The sequence below is a fragment of the Oxyura jamaicensis genome, chromosome 15, assembly GCF_011077185.1.
Source record: "Oxyura jamaicensis isolate SHBP4307 breed ruddy duck chromosome 15, BPBGC_Ojam_1.0, whole genome shotgun sequence".
NCBI lineage: Eukaryota > Metazoa > Chordata > Aves > Anseriformes > Anatidae > Oxyura > Oxyura jamaicensis.
Genome location: NC_048907.1, coordinates 9,957,052 through 9,972,957, shown reverse-complemented (window position 1 = coordinate 9,972,957; position 15,906 = coordinate 9,957,052). Strand labels below are relative to the sequence as shown.

The window sequence follows — 15,906 nt, the reverse complement described above, 5'->3', positions numbered from 1 at the left end:
CTTTCTAGACCACAGCTGAAAGCCATGACAAAGCATTATTTTTTTTTTAAAAAAAATCACTTTGTTAGCCAAGGACTGGTTTCCAGCTGGGCTGAGCCGCACACCTCAGCTGGCAGCACCAGCCCTTCCTCCAGGCCGCCACCCCGCTGTCCTGCAGGGACGTGTTTCTGTCCACAAGAGCTACCAACAGAGCCATCCACGAAACCGGGGCATCCGGCACGGCTCTTCTCACATGTGACCTCCTGACCTGGTCTCTTCCTCAGCAGAGCAGCGTGTAGCATTTCTTAGCTCTAGCAAAATACCAGTGTTTAAGAAACATGAAGAACCTTTCCATCTTTAAGACCTCTACCATCTGTCAGACTCGATGGAAGGCAGGCACCAGGTTTAAGAGCCGTATGTAGGGGTGCAGGAGACAGACTGACACAACCACATGCAGCTACTGTGAACACATAAGCCTTATTTCCTTAATATATCGTGCTAAAAACCCCACAAGTTATCTGTTTCTGTGGGCTGAACCATACCACGTTAAGAAAATGTGAATTCATTTATGAAATGCAAGCGTCCCTGAGCTGCACTCTCCAACTCAGGCCAGCATCCCATTACTTTGGGCAGAGAAGTTGCAACCTCTCACCATAAACCTTCAAGACAGCCTTGATAGGAGCAGAGAACAAGCAGCTGCTGCCCCGGCCCCGCAGCCTGCCCGTGGTGCCACCGGGGTGAGCAAGGAGAGCAGCTCCAGTGCTCCTTCTTGTCCTTCTTGTCTCTGGGTTAAGCCAGCGCTGGAGGCTGGGGTGACTGAAGGGAAATGCTTACTTGCCTTCTCCCCAGAGGGAACAAGCTGATAACCAGCCACCAATTACATTCTCTAATTTTCTACTCTGATCCTTGCACTAACGAGGATGAATTAGGGTTGGCGGACTTGTATCAGCTGTCTGCCTTATCACGCATACCAAAACACGCTAATTAACAGGTATCGACACCTATGTGCAACCTGCACTCCTAACAGCGCTTATAAACACGACACAAAGCCATCCTTGCTCCATCATTACAGTTGTACCCTCTCCAGATCAAAGGACTAATAAAAAAAATTACAGGCTGCCCCTTGCCACTAAGCGGTCGCCCCCAAATCACCAACCTGACCCTCACAGAGGGATGGCGAATGCTACCTTTTTGCCTAATTTGGACAGTCTGGAAAGAAATATTAAACACATCTCACAACACAGTAAAATTCAGGTTGAGAAAGACAAGATTTGAGCTTCAAGATCATTTTCTTCTGACTGCATTCACCTTTATTACTTATGTGCAGGATTTGCAGCAGTGATAACACTTTGCGCTCACATAAGCCTGATAACAAAAAGGGCTTCCAAAAACCAGAACATTAAAACAGAACATCCTTATCGCATTCCCATTAACCATTTCTTTCCAGAAGTGGCCTGTTTTAAACCGTCAAGTGGTCGTCTTGCCACGTTACCGCCAACCAAACAGTGGAAGAACAATACACACTGGAAACACAAGGCTCAATACAATACCATTTTTATCACTATTTCAGCGTGGTTAAATTTCAGCCTGCTTACAGGCCTCCTTGAAAAAAATGGGGAGGAAGAGGCAGCTTCAGAAACCTTTCACAGTTTGTGTTTGAGTTCTGAAACTTTCATTCTGAAAGTCATTTCTAGCTGACTCTCGGGTCAATAATCCCCTACCACTGGAAGAAAGGGAACGTCACCAGAACTTCACACCAAAACCCCTGAAAACAACTCTGAAGCAAAAGAAAAGGAGAAGAAAAAAATAAACACATTTGCATGTATGTGGATAAATTAATTTAGAGGAACAAACATGATAGTATGACTAAATAATTGCTCAAAGAATGTCCTGCAGTCCTAGAAAGTGCTGAGGATTTCAGCTGAGGCTTGGTTTGCACTGTGCTCATTCCCTGGTTCCCCATGCAAAAACACCAAAAGCAAAAAAAAAACAGTTCAGAGGGGGATGCTCAGATGGATATGCACTAATTAACCACTTCACCCCCAGCAGCAAAAGTGCTGAGTAAGATGTGAGCCTCCACCAAAGGATGCACAGTTTTGGCAGAATTTAACTGGAGGACATTAAGGTGGGGGGTTGCCTGGTAATATGCTGTTCTACTGACAAAGTGCAACCACAGCACAGCAGTAAATATATTGCTCTGATAAGGTTTTTTATTTATTTTTTAACTGAAAACCCAAATAGGTTAAAAATGACAATGCAATAGAGAAAATGGAGAGAAATCCTTGAACGCCTTTAAGGGCTTTCAAATCCAGATGAGAGAACATTTGTGTGCAGTGCATTCAGTCAACATTTTCCTCTATTTCCTGTGCTGTTATTTTAGGTTTTGATCAGTATTTGTCAAACATTATTCAGTGCTGCAAAATCAAAATGGAAGGCTGGCTGTAACAGCAGTATCCTAAGAATATTTCATTCGTCCTTTTTTGCAGTAACACAATTAAAATATTTTTGTTATGAACTCCCTAATTCGATAATCCAGAAATAAGCACATTAGGAAAAACGAGGAGAGTGAAGGATTTCAATAGTTAAGTCACTTGTTTTCCACCTTGTGCCTTACAGCACAATGCACTTGTAAGTAACGAGCATCTCCCCAGTCACACACATTAGCTGAAGGTCTAAAAGAAAGCCATTAAGGCCTGCTTTGCTGTCCTTCCTTTAAGTGTACAGATTTAAATGGATTTTACACGAGCGGGAAATGTCTCCACCTGCACCCTGACAGCTTGCCCTCTACCACCCCCCACCCCAAAGGGAGATGCTTCTGCAGATGCTCACTGCATTAGCAATCAAAGCAGGGTAAGAAACAGGCAGCATTAATCTGCACAAGCTATACCCCGCTGATCTGTAAGTAAAGCTACTTAATCATAGTAGCTTGTGTGCTATGCACTACAGCACATTACAGTTGCTATGGCATTTAGCTAGAACATGTGCACCCAACACTTTCCTTATCAAGTACACAGCATAAACTGAGACTTTGTTCCCTGTCATTTCACACCCAAGGCAGAAGATCAATAACTAAGAGCACAACGTATTAAACTTCGTATTTCCAATTAGTACCTTTAGAGGAGAAAATGCAGGAACCAAATGTATATATTTCAACTACACTGGAGATTTGTATTTTTAAACAACTACATGCAGCATCCAAAGCAGACACAATTTATTGGAGCAAGTATTTAAATAACAGATAACCTTCTGCAGTGTGGGGGAAAAAACGGTTTCCGTACCAGAACTGAGCAACATATGATTTGGAGGGGAAGAAAGTGACCCCGTTTTCCCTGTATCTGCTCACCAGCGTAGTGATGCCAAAAAAGGGCATCCACCGCCGTCGTGCTGCTTCTTGCAATCTGTGATCGGTGGTGAAATACTTCAGCTTTCACACGATGCCTGTGTTACCGCTTTCTAACACCCCGCTGATATGAACGGGACGGTACACAGCACGCATATCGAAAGCTCCCGTGTACTTTCCTAAATCAGACTGCAAGTGTAAACCAGTGCAGTTAGCACCGAGGTTATCTGCGCTGGCTTAGTTGTGCTAGCTCGGGTGATAAAGGACACAATAACAACTTCTGTACCACAACCAAGTTTTGGACTGGATGTGTTGTTGTGACTTCTAACACAAACCAATAAGAAGGTTATTTTTACCCCCGTAAACAGGATTTTTGATTAATACCGTAGAGGTTGTTCCCACAACAGAAAAGTGAAGGCCACGACTCAGAACTTTCTAACAGAGGCTTATCTCTCAGCTAAGCTCAGGCCTAGATGAAAGCTTCCATTCTGAAAGGCAGGATGACTTCATCTCAATAGGCCAGCACAATTCAGTGACTATATACAAAAACCTATAGCTATAAAAATCTGCAACATATAGCTGAAGGCTGAGAAGAGCCTTTGTTGAGAAATGTACTGGTTTACAAAAGATTAAACATCAGGGAGAGAAATTAATGCTGATACAGCTTTCATGAAGTCATGGCCCATAAACCTCATTTAGCACCTCAAAAAATGTGCCAAAAAACAGCAGCAGTGTTGGAACAAAGTTGGTAGAGTAACGTCAGAAAAAGTTTTCCATCCAAATCCCTTCAGTTATTGCAGAAATAAGTTTCTTTAACTACTGAGGAGGACGCAGTGAGAAACCCCAGGCGAGGTCACTGCGTACGCCAGGCATCACCCCGTCACTAGATATGCTATCTCGCGGCAGCATCTCAGCTCACCCCAGCACATCCAGGCTGATAAAAAAAAAAAAAAAAAAAAAAAAAAAAGCCACCACCACCATCTCACCACCGCTCTTTAGAATTTGGCAGCTCATCCATTTAGCTCCCTAAGGCTGATGTTAGCCGAAGCAATAGCCCGGCTGCTTGTTTGCGGGACTCGGCGCAAGCCCTGGTGCTACCAAACAGCCCAGCGGGGCCGAGGAGCGGTTCCACCTGCCCGGGGGTGCCCGCACACAATGCCCGGGCAGGCCGGGCGGAGCACACAACGCGCCCTGCGAGGGGCCGGGCAGGGACAGCACGCCCAGACCCCTTTTTGGGGGGGGATCGGGCCGCCGAGTGAGCCCCGGGACGGGCACAAGGCGAGGTGCGGGACCCCAGCAGCACCCCTCGGCCCTCCCAGCCCCGCGCCCTCCCTCCCGGCCGCGGTCCCCTCACGGAGCCGGGAACCCAAGCGCGGGGCCGGGCCCGCGCTCAGGCGGGCGGGGAGCGGGGGGAGGCGGCGGGGCGACGCCGGGGGGGGGCGGGCAGGGCTGCGGGGCTGCCCCAGGGCCGCTCCCCGCGGCCAGGGCGGGCCGCGAGGGAAGGGAAGGAGGCGAAGGGAAGGGAAGGGAGGGGAGGGCTGGGGCGCTGCCCCGCCGGGTCGGGCCGCGCCGCCGGCACTCACCACACCATGCCGTAGGCCCCCTCGCCGATGTAGGAGAGGTTGGTGTAGCGCGGCCCCACGTCGAACACCTGGCCCCGCACCATCTCCGGGCCCCCGGCGTTGGCGGAGCCGCCCGCAGCCGCGGCCCCCGACACCGCCGCCATGTTGTGTCCGCGCCGGGAACCGCGGGCACCGGGCGCGGGGGGGGGACGGGAAGCGGAGGAGAGGCGGGAGGGAGGACAGGGGCAGCGAGCAGGAGGAGGAGGAGGAGGGCGGCCGGGAGGACGAGAGGCGTCGCCCACTCCGCAGCAGCGCCCGCCGGCCCCCGGGCCCCGTCAGCGCCGTGCCCGCCGCGGCCGCTCTGAGGAGACGCCGCCGGCCGCGCGCGCGCGCATCGAGAGGGGCGGGGGGGGGGGAGGGGAGGGAGGGGAGAGGGAGGCGGGGCCTCGCGCGGAGGGGGCGGGGCCTCGGATGGAGGGGGGCGGGTCTGGGGCGGGGCCTGGTTGAGGAGGGGCGGGGCCGAGGACTGCGGTAACCGCAGCCGCTGGGGAGGGGGCGCGGCGGGCGGGTCACGTGGTGGGCGCGGCGGCGCTGCGGGCCGCCCGCCGCCATTAGAGGCGTGAGGGGGCGGCGGGGCAGGAAATGGAGCCCGGGCCGCGGCGGGGCTCGGCGGGCGGCACAGCACGGCCGGCACGGGGCGAGCCCGTCGAGGCGCCTCCTCGCTTTGCGGTGCGTGGTCGTGCAGGCGCTGGTTAGCGCTGTGTTTACGCAGAGCTGAGGACGCGGCCGGGCCGCGAGGTGGAAGCGCGGCTGGCCCTGGATCCTCGACCCGACGCCCGCCCGTGCCTGCTCCCTCCCGGCTCGCTTCTCCCACAGCAGCCTTCCCCTGAGCCATAAGTTCACAGGAGTTAAGCGCAGAGCTTGTAACGCCTCTGATGTTGTTCTGCAATTCCGTAACCATCTTGTCTCACAGTGATCTTTAAGCCAAAAACCAGCCCCGATGTGAAATCACCCAGCTCCTTAATTTAAGTAGTGCTGCTCGAGCTGTGTACTCTCCCATTCCTTCCAAAATTCTGTCAAATAGGTATTTTCACGCATCTCAGTGTGCCTGCATCTACACAGTCCCTCCTGAGCGCCAAATCCTGCCTGAAGACCCCAGCACGGAACCATCCGCATACCCCGCTGTGCTTTACCCCACAAACTGGCTGGTTTTGCATTCCCGATTACCAGCGCTCCCCCAGAAGCTGTTACAGGACAGTCCAGTTCCTCTGAGGTTCTCACCACTTGTACCTTGCCCTCTTCCTTCTTTCCCCATTTCTCTCAGCTCTGACACCGCAGTCCCTTTCTGCTGACGTTCCTCCTACTGCCACCCGCACCGCCTGCCCTGCTGCCTCCCACCGCTGCCTTCAGGGCAGCCCTCGGGGTGCTCTCCATTGCCTCCTGCCAGAGGGCACCTGAGGCCTCCCGCCTCCTGACGCTTGTACAGATACTGTACAATCTCCAAATGACAACTTATTAGCGTCCCCCAGCGCATTGGGCTCTGTTTGACCAGAAATCAAGGGAAGTCCCTGCTTTCACTGTGCGGCCTCCTGGCCACCCCAGCCCCCAAAGGGCCATCCCCTTTGATGCAGCCCTACCCAGCAGGTCAGGTTTCAGTTTGACAGAGTGAAAGCTGTCACAGATAGCCAACAAAATCTAATAAACTCCTCTGTATATTTATCAGACATTCAGCTATACTTTTTGTTGTTGTTGTTGTTGTGTATTTGAGTGGGATAGTGCTTTCATTTTATTTTCCCTTGCATCTTTTTCACAATGCGTTCTTCTGCATTTTAGAAACCCAGCATTATTTTTCTCTGAAATTTTAGACAGCAGTAAATGTGAATAAATGTTTAAATTTTCTGAAAACAAGTAAAATAAGATTTAAAAGGTTCTCAACTCCAAAAATGAATTTATGGTTACAGTTCTGATTTCTTACATAAATAAATCTGTCATCAGCAAATGCAAAACAAATGATTATAGGGAATCTAGTTTAAACACAACCTGTCATAGCAAAATCTAATTAAAAACTCGTGTGTATCTACATTATTTTCTACCTTCACCAGGATGCATCAGAACAAAAAGAAAACCAAGCAGGCAGACCAGGACATTGTGGAAAGACCATCAGCGCCTTTGAATGCTGTGTTCAGATATGTCCAATCATAAGCAACCAAAAGGCTATGGCATACTTGGCCAACAATTTCTCTTGTGACAGAACTTAGCGTACATATTTAAATGAAGCACTGCAGTTAGTGAGTTAGGCAGACGGGATAGAAATGTTACCAATTGCCTCTCAGCCTATTTAAATAGACAGCTATTACCTGCACTTAACGTTGGGTCTTTTACTTTAGCAAGGTGACATTAGAGCCTTAAATCTGAAAAGAATGTGTGTTTTACAAAAATTATTAGTTTGATGATCAGTATAATGGGTTATGTTGGGGGGACAGGTGATACTACAAAATGACAGCAGATAATGAAAAGCAGGGGGGAAAACCTGTCTCCGTGCCTGAACCAGAAACAAAAACACTGCTAAGAAGAGTTTCTCCAAAGAGAAATGCAGTACCTTCTGTTTGAAAGCTATATTAGGAAACAGCTAAGCCATACAATGGGTCAGTTTAAATATGCCACAGTTTGGATCATCTTCATATCAAGTTCAGGAGTCACATGGATGAGTTCATTCTACAATCAGGGTCTGCAAGTTCTCTGTACAGTTATACACATCTACTTTAACTGTTAAATTTGCATTCTGTAAATAGGTCTCTCGAAAAGCAAATGTCATACTAGGAAAGGCCCTACGAGTTCTGGAAACAGCATGATCAGGTTTAGGCAAAGAACAAACACGTAACTGCCCTACAGTGTCATATTTTATTAGGGGTGGGAGTGGTTCCATTCTTTTTTGAAAATTAAAGCTACATCTCCTAAAATCACCACCACTGTGATAGTTGTATTATTTGCATGGAGACATTGAAGATGCAGCTTTTACGGTATCTGCTGCAGGAGTGTGGCATTTGCTTTCAGAGTACCTCAGAATGACCCTGACCTGCCACCCTCACCACCAAAACAAATTACAGGCATTAAGTATATAAAACAATTTACCCAGCATTAGTTAAAGAGACCTCAAGCCTCTGTGCGGGGGAGAAAAAAAAAGAAAGACATGTAAGATGTTTCATAAAGATACATTTTAACTTCTCAGGCACTCAGGAACCATGGTGATGTATGAGACGCAAACTTAAATTGCTTAGATATGAGCTCTGATCCACTGGGAACTACCCTTAGATTCATAAAGAGCATCAGATGCTAATGACTTCTAGGCAGTACCTACCTGGGCTTGAGTTAACTGGTGAAATACAGCCGAAATCCCTTGAGACTAATTTTCATTTAAATATTGGCCACTGCTTTGACTGTGTGAAGTGACCTTAGCATAAATGAGAATCTCTCTGTAACCTTATGCTGTTGGGAAGTTAAAAGTTTCATGCCCAAAGTGCTGGATAACTTGATGCCAAAATTAATTTCATTCTTTTTCCCCCGGTATTTTCTATTTTCCCCCATTCAACATTCTGACTGAATTTGCAGGAAACTTATGGTGGCTTATACCTTATGGGCTTAAAATTAATAAACAGATTGCTATGTTTGTTTTGTGCGTGCCAAGGGGCGCACAAAGGATTATTAATTGCAGAACTACTCTGTCAGAAACAGCCTTGATTTTGCACTGGATATCATTCCGTCGCTGTCACATTGTAAGGGATGTATTATCTATCAAGTTCTTGTTAGATTTGCTGTTCACAAATATGATATAGTTTGAAAGCTCAGGTACAATTTCAACTCATTTTTGTGTTATTTAGTTTCATACAAGAAGTTTAAAACTGTATTCTGAATGTTTTAGAAGGGATCCATTTTACAGCAACTTTAAAAGCTTATATAATTCTAACAATTTAAACTAATATACTGATATTTTGCTGTTAAGTAAAATTAAGTTGCTTTTATTTCTCAACTGCAGTAGCAGCAGTATCCAGGCACTGTCCTGCACTTCAGTAATGGAAATTTCCCAGCTTCAAAGCACGCTCTGTCTCAGTCAGCTGCAATAAAACTGAGTGATTTCAATATTGTTGTGTGCTTTACTTGTCCTCAGTTATCTGGAGCTTGTATCTTTTGAAAACCAACTTCTCTTCATGAGCTTGATTCATCTCGCCCAAGACTTAAAATTCAGTAAACAAGCTACAGATGATAAAAGAATTGAACAAGACAAAGTTATTCTACAGGACTGGCAAAACAAAACACATGCACAGCCAGTATTTAGATGGAATGTTAGAGTGACTTGTGAGGATGTCGCTGAAATCCTGCTACATTAACATTTCTCTTGTGCCTATGCTTTATGCACTGAAAAAAGCTATTATGTTTTTACAAAATTGATTTAGCTAGCGTGTAATATCAGTCTCTTGATCTATTTCTGAAATCACTGATTGTTAGGCAAATACAGTAAAATACAGAAAAGAGACAAGATTGTTAGAAAACCTCACAATCTGATGATTTACAAACCCTAAAATATGTACTCTTTCCCCCACTTGTTCTCAGTTCAGCTGTTGGCAGGACAAGTGATGCCTCCAACAAAGGAGGAAGTTAAAGAACGTAGAAACAGGATCACTGAGGTTTTATGCTGTCTAGATATTGCAGCAACTCTGTTTTCAGTATTTCTTGCTTATAGCTGAGGGCAGAGGAGAAAGCATCAGTCCTGATATCTACACCCAATTGCATCTGGCTTGTGCAAATAAAGCACTTGGCAGACACAGAAGTCCCTTCACTGAGAACCAGTCTGGGAAATGATACTAAACCTTCAAACAAGACCTTACTAGGACTTCCTTTAAAGTGATGTTGTCACTTTGGGTGGTTTGTTACAAACACGTATCTAAGGATTTTGTGGTGGCACAAATATAATTCCAACTGTCTGCTGTTGTCACGCTTAGTCTAAGCGATGGGCACTGGCTGAACAGAAACAAGACACAGGAAACAGTACACTTACGGCATTCTGAGATTTCCACATAAACGCCACTGGGGTTCAAAATTCAGCCAATACTGATCCATCACGCTGCCTTGGCACAGCTATTCTGAATACAGGTGTCCACATATGAACAGACATACTTAGTTTTTTTTGTTGCTAGCCTTGGCAGATAAGACCTGACTGGAACCAGGACTGCCGTTCACCCTGTACAGGGCAGACCCAGGCCTTGCTGACACTGTGTGGCAGGACTGCAGAAGAGGCTCCTCCAGATTTACAGCTGAGACACATTTCAGGTTCCTGCAGGGAAAATCTGCATCGTTGCTCTCTAAGCTGCACCAGTGCACCTGTGGGAGGGATGGTGTCAGTCACTGCTCCTTGCACTTTGGTCAGCCCACTGACCTAAGAGCCCTAAGAGTCTGCATTGCATATTTTTAAAGACATTATATCAATTAAACATCAGTTTCCACAGTCTGAAACTGGCAAATCAACATGCGTTTTTAAAACAACCAATTATTGCAGTTTTGCATATCTATAGCAGAAATGAGCTCTGCAGACAAGAGATTTCCTGAAGGAAGTGGTGTCACAGTATGTTGAAAAAAAGAGCCAAGCTGTTGGAATCTGTGTTGCGTTACGTGGGTAATGCAATACCTCTGAGTGCTTCCTGTTTATCCAGAGAGAGAGTTTTTACCACATCATAGAACTTGCAAGCATTTGATAATAAACACTACGAAAAAAAATATATATATATCCAAATATATAACCCCCTGTGGCATCTGTCATTATAAACAGAAGAAGGTTTTCATGATATGTATCAGGGGAATACTCATGTGAGAAGCAGATTTCGACGCCCAGCTCATGTCCCACTGAAATCCAAGCCACACCTCTCATTAGGTCACTGGACCCCAGCATATATATATACACAGATATATATCTGTGATATATAAGTAGCGATATCTTTTAATGAGCAAATGTAATTTTTACTATCAGCATTTGTCATTTTGTGAAGAACATAGGTATACAGAGAATGAACATCCACACTGATGCAGCACAGAGCCTTATAAGAAAACGGCAAAAGTAGGACCAACAATAACCTGCAAGTGCGGAGGTACCGAATCAAATATACAAATTGTGCAGATGCTCAGAGCACTGCTGTCTCGCTGCACGGCCTTTCTCACTGGACAGCTTTGTCTCAATTCTTCTAGATAAATTAACCTAGACTGAAAAGGCAGAGCTGTGAAACAGAAGGGTGAAAAATTTTGAACACCAGCACTATGGTGCAACTTGCACCCACAGCAGATAAGATCTTTGGTAAGGAAATACAAACTACTGAGACTGATTTAGGATGTTCTTGTGATCGTGGCTAGAACTTAGTCGGAAGCTGACAGACACATGGGGTTGGAGTCAAGGGGGCAAAATTCAAAGTTTCTCCCAAATCCACAGGGAATAAGCATTTTGTTAGGTAACTATACAACAGTGCAGAAGACAGCCCTTGGCCTCACAGAGCTTCAGCACTGAAGGATGCTGGTTGAGCTCTGGGCAGACTCTTTATCTTTGTTCAAGCTTCCTGGGACAAAGGAGAACAACTAAACTGCAGTTTCATATGTTAACCCTGCTGCAAGGAAACTCAAGATGGGTAATGACTACATATAATTCTTCTTTAAATAGCTGTAACAGTGTAAGTGGCAGAGTTTTAAATGTTATCAGTTAGACCAGGGGAAAGACTGAACCTCAGAAAGATGTTCCCTCCAGCCACCAGCACTAGATCTAGCTAAATTGAACGTAATTAAGACATTTATAGCTTTTTGGATTTTGAAAGTTTTAACAATGGGAAAATTATCTGGCTTACTTTACCATTGTCTTGCCTGACATACAGTGGTTATTACTTTAGATATGCAGAGCCTAACAATAAAATGCCTTTTTAAGTGCAATACATCCATTGTAATCAAGCACTACATTTATCTTATTGCATTACTGAGTCTCTGGGTCTTGTACAAATGACACTAAATTGTTGAGAGGATCTATGAGTGTCCTGCATCTCAACTAAGTTTTTAATATGATGTCTCATTTCCCACTGTCATTAGAGCCAAACTGAACGCCTGACCTGGAAATCCTTTGACTGAATGATCAACAGCATTGAAAAGTATTTCTGATTATTTGACAATAAGAGGTGCTTAAAAATATATTTATTTTTTTTAAATGGAAGAAAAAAAGAGGAAGAAAGAAAGTGCTACTCTTCTTGAAGAATACGCCAAAACATCTGTAGGATGATGCTCTGCATCCTATTTTACAGGTACTGTTAATGGAGGTAGAGTAAAATTAAGCAATTATGTTCTGCCAAACACTACGTATGGGAGAGCAGACAGCAGATGTCCAGCCACTTAGGCCTATGCCTTGTGCACCAGACCATGGTATGGAAATGTGTGTGGATATTTAATTGTAATTCAACTACAAATTGCCTGGATTTATGAGTCTGGGAAGCCCATATGCTGCAGTGAGAAATGAGCGTTTATTAGCACAGTAGCTGTGCTGGCCTTTCCCGCAGAGAAGCAAAGTACCCCCTTCTATAGAAAATGGATTAAAAGGGGGCAGCATACCACTCTCACATCCCATTTACCTTTGTGAAGTGCAGCTGGATAAGTGCCAATATGCGGATACATTTCCATCGTGAGCTCTGAACAGCTTTTACTGCCGCTTGTCTCAAATAATAAAAATGCAGCAGCTGTCCTCTTATCAAATCCCAATTTGGAGAAATGTATACCTAAATAATGGAGATAAACAGGACTCCCCCTTCCAGGCCTGCTACGTGGATACATTAGAAAAACCCTTTGAGAGCTGGATTAGCAAGATGGGACCATGGCTCCGTATTCCAGCGCTGTCTCTGTGCTTGCTCGTTGCAGCAGCATTCTGCAGTCATTCTGAACACATCCTGTTTCCTTCTTGGTTCCTCTCCCACTACCCTTACCCATGACAACACTCTCCTGGGCTCCTGCAGTCCCGCAGCAGTTCATTCCCTTCTCTGCTGTGTGGACTGGCATTGCTGGATTGCCTCCCTTCACCTGTCCGGGCATCTTTCTTGATCAGACCATGCTCATTTCATGCCCTTTTTAGTGAGGCATCGCCTAGGAGATAAAGTGGGAGGTTAGGTATAGGGTAGCAGCAAGGCATCCTCCAGAACACCCCACACCTGCAGCAAAAGTCTGACATCCATGCTTCTCCCACTCATTGTGGTTCCGGTTTTGCTCCTCACAGTGCCTAACCCTCCTTCCCTCCTGGGCTGGTACTTCACTATTTTTTGCTGAATTCATTTTCTTACAGTTCATTGAGCTGCATAAACTCAAAGGGTCCAGACAAGCACCAGGCCTGTGCAAAGAAAGCAGCAAGGCCGGGAGCAGAACTGCCCTTTCTGATACCAGCAATTGGTTAGATCTGGCTCAGCTGCCTTATGATATCACTCTGTCAGTCTAGTTTTGTCTGTGGAACAGGGAGATTTGGCTACACTGCTGGAAAGCCTTCAGGCACCTCTCTTGCCTTTGCCATCCTTTACTGCCCTTCTGTCCTTTCTGGCCAAAATGCAGGAAACAGTGATCACGAGAGCAGTTTTATAGTGCCTTTCTTACTAACTTCTTTCCATTCATTATCTTCCTCTCATTTCTGCTTTTTACTCCTTCCAAAATCTTTCAGCCACAGCTACTGACATCTAGAAACGTACTCCCAATCCAGGACCTTTTTGCTTGCACGCACACTCACAAGGCAGATTGATAAATGCAGGCCTTCTTTCTCAGGACAAGCATTTAAAAAAAAAAAAAAAAAAAAAGCATTACACAATCCACAAGACATGCGCGTTACTCACCAAAACAACCATGGGTATCTGATTTCTGCAGCCCTGCCTCTCAGTGATTGTTTCTTTCCAGTATCATACAAATGTATCAAAGCCAGTAACAATTACATGTGTGTAAAGCCAAAGCTGATGGGGTGGATTTTTGTATAGCTATATAACAAATACGCAATAACGATCAGAGGCAGTCCTACTGTGAAGGACAGAGGTATCTTAGTGTGTTTATCTTGTGATGTGCTATGATCATTTATACTGTTGAATTAAGAAAAACAACAAGCTATGAGCTTTTCAAATGGAATCCATTGCTAACCGTCATTCATTGCTCCATTCTTATTCCACATGCATTAGGAAGTGCACATTATCTTATAAATCAAGACACATGAAACAAATAAATGCCTTTATATTGTAAGAAAAAAAAAAACATTTCTAGAAATACTGTAGAAACATTCACATCCCCTATTTCTGTCTTTTATAAAAGGCTGGCTGTGTCTTATTATCAAGTAAAAAGTAAACAAACGTAATTTCATCAGTTCTGTCTTTCGTTGATTTGCATCAGCAAGAATAAAAGACAAAGGCAAAGGCAGAATGGAAAACAGCAGCTTTGTACTAAAAGTTTGAATGCACAAAATACTTCTTTCTCCAGCTGTCAAACATTAAAAAACGCTATGCATACCAGTAATAATAAGAGTGTCAAACAATCAACCACAATGGGAATCACAATGCTTCATTAAAAGCTCTAAAGCAGAGTAGAAAAGCTTCCAGCCATTTGTTAAACAGAACTAAATGCTAAGATACTTTCAAAAGCATCAGAAGATGCTTTCATCTAGTCTCGTTAGCCAGATAAATATCTTGTTGCTTCGCTCAGTCTGGTCTTGGAGCTTGCACCAATTCAGCAGCAACAGCTGTATGTGCCGTTTGCTCTCCTGAGGCTGGGGCATCTCCCAGTAAGACAGACAAGGTTAACGTCCCTTCCAGTGAGCAGGCCTTCATTCCACGTGGTGCAGGGATATAATCAGTAATTTTGTATTTACATATGTAATTAGGTAGTATTTGGAGAACCTAACCTATTTGTTCAGCTGACAGGCGATGTTGTGATAAGGAATTTCAGCAGACAGGATATTTATAGACCCTTTATCTCTATGTACAATCAGAACTAAAATGTCAAACAATACCCTGAATGAAGGGTTGTTTCAGTTCAACTTTTCTCCATTGTTACTTTTCCCTTTTTTTTCCCTCTCTGTCTGGTTACTGCTTAAAACTTGGCAGGGAGAGGGAAAAAAGGGAATGTGACTCACACTGACAACTTCATTTGCTGTAAGAGACCTCAGTAATTGCTCTAACCCGCTTACAGGAAAGCTACCCCTCCTCTTTTTCTCTTCCTCCACCCTTAGACATAGGCCATATTTGTAAAACGAGCAGCCTCGCTCATCTCGGAGGTCACGCTATCACTTATAAAGTAGCCAGGCCTCTTTTCTTTTTCACTTTTCTTGATCTGGATTCAAGTTAACCCATCACAAGAACTTAAAGCCGCTTCAGTTTAAGGGGCAGCTTCCTGCCACGGATTTCTCATGAACCTAATAACCAGGGTTTCTGAAGGACACGCAGCTCAAACACAGCAGGGTTCAAGTGGCTGCTCCCATGACGTGCACCAGTCTGGCAGCCAGTGCCACAGCTTCAGCATAAAGCTCCTGGCGAGCCAAACAATTGTTGTCTTTTCCTTTTTGTATGGGCTGGGGGGCAGGGGGCAGTGAATAGGAACAGAAGAATCAGCACAGATGCCTATGCAGCACTCTACCAAAATATATTTTCATTTTTAATTACATAATCAACATAATGAGAGTGGCATTCGTAGTGAGGGGGCGGAACAGATGGCAAAGACTTAGTTTTCAGCAAGACATTAATTAACAACAACTCTGGTTTCTGCTAGAAAAGGGGTGTTGTTCTGCTCCAGCAGGGTTAAGATGGGTGCTTACTACATAGAACACAGCTTAGTTTCCAAACACAGAACAATGATTTATTTTTTTCCCCCTATATCCCTGTTGAAATTTTCAGGATACTCTAAAACACAGCAACGTCCTACCTGCAAGGCCGTAATAGAACCCAGCACGAGTTTGTGTCCTAACGGTTTGGGATTCCCCTTGCAAATGCTTTTGAGTGC

The 15,906-nt window shown here is 45.2% G+C and overlaps 1 protein-coding gene and 1 long non-coding RNA gene across 3 annotated transcripts in view; both read right to left on the bottom strand.

Annotated features, from left to right (window-relative positions):
- MAPK1 (mitogen-activated protein kinase 1) overlaps positions 1 to 5,223 on the bottom strand; it is a 41,777-nt gene extending 36,554 nt beyond the window's left edge. Inside the window, exon 1 of the mRNA XM_035340453.1 lies at positions 4,903 to 5,223. Within this exon, the coding sequence (XP_035196344.1) occupies positions 4,903 to 5,045 (143 nt within the window). The 5' untranslated portion in view covers positions 5,046 to 5,223. The remainder of the gene's footprint in view (positions 1 to 4,902) is intronic.
- Positions 5,224 to 7,818: 2,595 nt separating this feature from the next.
- Positions 7,819 to 15,906, bottom strand: LOC118174727. 2 transcript variants are annotated; one of them, XR_004754758.1, is made up of 2 exons: positions 13,764 to 15,906; positions 7,819 to 13,032 (listed from the first exon to the last, which is right to left on the bottom strand). It is a non-coding gene; the product is annotated as an uncharacterized LOC118174727 (long non-coding RNA). The 2 variants fall into 2 exon arrangements; XR_004754757.1 differs by having other exon boundaries at positions 15,829 to 15,906.